Here is a 6,159-nt window from a genome sequence, read left to right on the forward strand (position 1 = left end):
TCGAGTTGACCTACATGTTAGTCTTGTCGCATTAACATTTTTCCTGAATGTTAACACTCGACTAGGAATGATTAAGAGTAGTGTTCCCTATATCATCTCACTATCGATTCAACCAATCGATTGATATAGATAAGAACCTTCTACTCAAGGACGCTATTATACTTAGTTATTACAAGTAAGTATAATAACCAAAAACAAATGCCTTTATTTATATACAAGAATATGATACAACGAGTCCATACAATAATCATCAAATGATTGGATCTAGGGCTCTAACTAACAATCTCCCACTAGCACTAGTGTCAATCAGTATAGGCTCTAAGGCCTAATGACCTAGTGTCACCATCATGCTTTCTCTGTGCCAAAGCCTTGGTCAAGGGATCTGCGATGTTAGCCTCTGTGGGTACTCTGCAAATCTTCACATCTCCTCTCTCGATAATCTCTCGAATGAGATGGAAGCGTCATAGTATGTGTTTGGTCTGCTGGTGTGAGCGAGGTTCCTTAGCCTGCGCAATTGCTCCATTGTTGTCATAATAGAGCTCGATAGGGTCAGCGATGCTAGGAACCACCCCAAGTTCAGTGATGAACTTGCGGATCCAAACTGCCTCCTTTGCTGCCTCTGATGTAGCAATATACTCGGCCTCTATTGTAGAATCGGCGACTGTGTCTTGCTTCGAATTCTTCCAGCTCACAGCACCACCATTTATGCAAAACATGTACCCTGACTGCGATCGATAATCATCCTGGTCAGTCTGGAAGCTGACATCACTGTAACCCTTTACAGCTAGCTCGTCATCGCCTCCATATATCAAGAAATATTCTTTAGTCCTTCTCAAGTACTTAAGAATATTCTTGACCGCTATCCAGTGACTTTCACCTGGATCTGACTGGTATCTGCTCGTCATGCTCAAAGCATACGAGACATCAGGACGAGTACATAGCATGGCATACATGATAGATCCTATGGCTGAGACATAAGGGATCTGATCCATGCGGTCTCTCTCCTCTCTAGAAGAGGGACCTTGAGTCTTCGAAAGACTCACGCCATGTGACATCGGCAGAAATCCATTCTTGGAGTTCTGCATGGCAAACCGTAGGAGTACCTTGTCAATATATGTACTCTAACTTAGGCCAAGCAATCTCTTAGATCTATCTCTATAGATCTGTATGCCTAGAATGCGGGATGCTTCACCTAAGTCCTTCATTGAGAAATAAGTCCCTAGCCAAGTCTTGACAGACTGCAGCAAAGGGATGTCTTTCCCAATGAGTAGTATGTCATCCACATACAATATAAGGAAGACAACTGTGCTCCCAACAACCTTCTTGTAGACACAAGGTTCATCTTCATTCTTGATGAGACCAAACTATTTGATTGCATCATCGAATCGAAGATTAGCGCTCCGAGAAGCTTGCTTTAGCCCATAAATGGACCTATGCAGCTTGCATATTCTGCTAGTATGCTGTGGATCTACAAAACCCTCAGGTTGTGTCATGTACACATCCTCGAGCAGGTTTCCATTTAGAAACGTTATTTTGACATCCATCTGTCATATCTCATAGTCATGGTATGCTGCAATAGCAAGCATGATCCGAATGGACTTAAACATCGCTATTGGAGAAAATGTTTCATCATAGTCAATACCATGAATTTGCTTGAAACCTTTAGCTACCAAGCGACCCTTATAAATAAGTCCATCCATGTTAGTCTTTCTCTTAAAGACCCACTTACACCCAATGGGTTTGACCCCTTCAGGTGGATCAACCAAAGTCCATACTTGGTTAGTGTACATGGATTCCATCTCGGATCTCATGGCCTCTAGCCATTTCTCAGAATCTGGACTCATCACAGCTTCCTGATAGGAGGTAGGCTCATCCTTAATGAGCACAACGTCATCATGGTCAGACAAGAGAAATGAGTATCTCTCTGGCTGACGACGTACCCTATCAGATCTGCGAAGAGGTAGGTCTACTTGAACTGATTATGGTTCCTCAACTCCTTGTGGAACAACATCATCCACAACACTTTGTGGTTCCAGTTCAACTTCCATCGAGGCTTCAGTGCTATAGTCCACATCTTGAACTTCTTCAAGATCGAACGTACTCCCACTAGTCTTTCTAGAAACACAGTCCCTTTCTAGAAATACCCCAGTCTTAGCCACAACTACCTTGTGTTGACTGGGAATGTAGAAGTAATATCCCTTTGTTTCCTTGGGATATCCAATGAAATAGCACTTATCGGATTTGAGTCCCAGTTTGTCCGAGACTTGACGTCTAACGTAAGGCTCAGAACCCCAAATCCTCATAAAAGACACCTGGGCATTTCTCCCAATCCATATCCTATATGATGTCTTTATTACAGCCTTGGATGGAACTCGGTTGAGAATGAAGGCTGCTGTGTCTAAAGCATAGCCCCAAAGATACATAGGAAGATCTGTGTGACTCATCATAGATCGTACCATATCTAATAAGGTACGATTCCTCCTTTCGGATACACCATTCCACTGTGGTGTTCCAGGAGGAGTGAGTTGAGATAGAATCTCACACTCAGCTAGATAGTCACGAAACTCATGGCTAAGGTATTCACCACCTCGATCTGATCGAAGTATCTTAATACTCTTGTCAAGCTGGTTTTATACTTCATTCTTGAATTCTTTAAACTTTTCAAAGGATTCTGACTTATGTGTCATTAGGTACACATAACCATATCTACTAAAGTCATCAGTAAATGTAATGAAGTATCTATAACCACCTCTAGCAGTGACATTAAAAGGGCCACATACATCACTATGTATAAGACCTAACAAGTCAATCGCTCTCTCACTGTATCCACTAAAGGGAGTCTTGGTCATCTTGCCTAGAAGGCATGACTCGCATGTCTCATATGATTCAAAATCAAATGAGTCCAGCAATCCATCTTTATGGAGCTGGGATAAGCGTTTGTCATTGATATGACCTAAGCGATAGTGCTAGAGATAGGTTTGGTTCATGTCATTTGACTTGAACCTCTTGGTACTTATGTTATAGATAGGGTTCTCAAGGTCTAGAATATAGAGTCCGTTCATCAGAGGTGCACTACAATAGAATATATCATTTAAACACTAGTAGAAAAATCGATTTTTACTTCCGCACAAATAACTTTGGTAATTAGGGATTTCGAAGTACTATATAATAAATAACTTCGATAATAACATTAAGGAAGTAAAAAATATGTTTTACTTCTCATTTAAAAAAAATGCGGGCTTCACTTTTTTTGTTTGGTATCTTATTACTTTGACCTAATGTATTTGATAAAGTAAAAAAGGTAAAAAAAATTTATGAATACTGAAGTAAAAACTGAAGTTAAAAAGATCAATCGGATATAATTAATTTTAATTGCCATTTCACCCCGCAACTTTTTATTTCACTTCCAATCCAGCATTTTCATTTTTTAAACCTAACCCTTCCCGCAACGTCGCCTTCCCTCTCCGGTTCCCTGCGGCGGCTGCGGAGGAGTCTCTGGCACCGACCTCTCTTCTCCCTCTCGCTCTTGTCCTTCCCCTCCGTGAGCATCCGGAGTCATCTCGTTGGTCGGCCCGCCCTGCTTGGCCCCTTCACTGGCTACGCCGCCATCCTCAACCACTCCCAATTCCTCGAGCCAACTAAAGAGGTTGCTAGAGGAAGTGTGCCACTTCAGACCTAGCCAAGCGTCTGCCAACTACAGAGGCTACAGTAGCGACGGTGTCTTCCTCCTGGAGTTGCTCCTAGACTCGGATATACCCAGCGAGAACCGTGCGTGAATCCTCTGCCCTCTCCCTCGCCTCGGTCCCTTCCTCAATTCGTCTGCTCCTCGATGCTTCGTCCTTCATGAGCAGTCAGTTCTTTCATGGATTTCGGGAGACTTTTCTAGGCTTTGGCGCTAGTGGTGCTGCACTTGGAGGTAATCAATCTATTTCTGATATTGAATTCCCCATACTTGAACTCTAAGGTGGAGGTTGGTGCCTGTCTTTAGATTCTTGCTCTTATAGGAAATCTACACTATTAGGTTCATCAAACTACATGGATCGCCAGATTCCTTTTGTTGGCATTCTGAGTAACATCTCGTCACAAAATCTTGGTAAATACTGGACTTTAAAAGAATGGATGAATCTTATGATTATATGTGTATTTAATCAACAATATTTTTTTCACTTTGCAGGCTCTTCTTTTGTTGGCATTTAAATATTTGCATATTAATAGTTCTTACTTTTAGTTATTTTACAGAATGGAACAATACTTTGCTTTAGAGGCCAACGTATATGGAGGTAATTATGGGTGAACTCTTACAGAAAGGACTTGCAAATGCTAAACAAGTCTTGAGCTTGAATTTCAATTAAGCTAATGTTTATTTATTGGAAAAACTATAGTCTTACATATGTTGCGTACTTCATCAACAATTTATTCCTTACAAATACTCAGGCTCTGTGCTTATTTTAGTTTGTTAACTTCCATGTTCTTGCATCATTTGAATATTTCAGAGGAACACATTGCTTGAAGGATAATAAGGCTCAATTTGCTTCTATCCAATTTTGCAGTAAAAGAAGCCTCGTTAAGTTTGTGTATCTTTTAGTGATTGATGATTCAAATTCAATCATGTTAGAACCATCATATTCTCATCAACAGTAAGCATATACATAGAGTTTAAGGACACTATATATGTTTGGACATCCTAAAAGTATGTGGTTGCTGAGAGAAGATATCTTGTGCTTTATGGAAATGAGAGAGATAGGTACTAGACAGATTTTGGGTTTACATGGGATATGTTAACTTACAATGTTTATTTGCATTTTAATATTTTATTTGAAACTTGCCCACACCTTAAAACATTTCTTACAGAGTTATATAATATTTGAGTGCAATCACCTCTATAAATATTTGAGAGATGAAGACAAGGTTGATTATGTTTCATTTGTGGATCCCGACAACATACCTACATGCCCACTTGGTAAAGATGGTCGTGACACATCACAACATATTGTCGATTCCCATACAACACTGGGTAATATTTTAATTATTTATCAATTCTTACTACATATTAGTCAATGTTATATTTTTATTTTTGCAGGTACCATTGGATCTTGACTATTGTGAATGAAGATAAAAATATAATATATTTATTGGACTGTATGTCTAATAGAAACCGAGACGATGCATGGAAATCTATGGCGACCAAGTAGGTAGTAGATTGCGTTGATTTTGAATGCATTCACTTATAAATATGAAAAATATAATTTTTTTACTTTTTAAAATGTAGTGGGGTCAAGATGTATAATGCCTCAAAGGGTATTGCTAAAGTATCAGGTTTTAAGCAATTGATGGTATGTATTGTACATATATATTAAAACATGAATGGATAGTTCTTATTATTTGGATTGTAATTGTTGCATTACTTTTTTTATTACATTATAGGGTAATCTAAAACAAAGTGGTTCTGTTGAATGTGGATATTATGTGATGAGGTACATGAAAGAGATAGTTGAATGTAAAAATCCACAGTTGGAGAAGATGGTGAGTTTCTTCTTTATGATATATAATAAATGTAATGATTTTATAAATCTAATATACTTTTGTAGATTTTATAAATCTAATGCATTTTTGTATTTTTTTTACATAAAAGTTTGCAGGAACAATCAAGAATCAATATTACAATCAATCTCAATATGATGAAGTCAGAAGTGAATGGAGCGAATTCATCTACTCGTATCTAGGTGCCTAAATGGGTCATGTACATTAGGATAAATATTTTATTTTACATTATGGATTTTTGGATATACGTACCTGTGGATACACTTTTGGTTTATGTGGATGTATTTTTAAGTTATGCTTGTGAATTTATGGATATATATATACTTGTGGATTGATGGATAAATTTCTGGATTGTTATGGCATTTGTCATTTTGTGGATATATATATATATATATAGTTTAATTTTATCAATCAATATAAACCGTGACGTTCCATATCATCTATTACTTCAGCAATCCATTTAAATCCTGAAGTTATATATCATTTTTTACTTCGACACTTTACAAAACAAATAAAGTAAAAGATGTTTTTTTACTTCAACATCGGTCCAACCTTGAACCAGTTTTGCCTCCTTGAACCGGTCAAAGACTTCGCTTTTTTCCTATATACAACTTCGGT

At 38.2% G+C, this 6,159-nt stretch overlaps 1 protein-coding gene across 6 annotated transcripts; it reads left to right on the forward strand.

The window, feature by feature from the left end:
• The first annotated feature begins 3,399 nt into the window (after positions 1–3,399).
• On the forward strand, positions 3,400–5,872 carry LOC121970106. 6 transcript variants are annotated; one of them, XM_042520559.1, is made up of 7 exons: positions 3,400–3,916; positions 3,989–4,093; positions 4,229–4,280; positions 5,081–5,188; positions 5,270–5,333; positions 5,425–5,523; positions 5,633–5,872. In XM_042520559.1, the coding sequence occupies exons 1-7, from the start codon at positions 3,844–3,846 to the stop codon at positions 5,729–5,731; spliced, it is 600 nt and encodes a 199-aa protein (XP_042376493.1). In that variant the 5' UTR covers positions 3,400–3,843; the 3' UTR covers positions 5,732–5,872. The 6 variants fall into 6 exon arrangements, 3 of the variants coding, with proteins under 3 accessions (XP_042376493.1, XP_042376495.1, XP_042376494.1); XM_042520561.1 differs by having other exon boundaries at positions 4,005–4,093; XM_042520560.1 differs by having other exon boundaries at positions 4,022–4,093.
• Positions 5,873–6,159: the final 287 nt, after the last annotated feature.

This window comes from Zingiber officinale, chromosome 4A (genome assembly GCF_018446385.1).
Source record: "Zingiber officinale cultivar Zhangliang chromosome 4A, Zo_v1.1, whole genome shotgun sequence".
Lineage (NCBI taxonomy): Eukaryota > Viridiplantae > Streptophyta > Magnoliopsida > Zingiberales > Zingiberaceae > Zingiber > Zingiber officinale.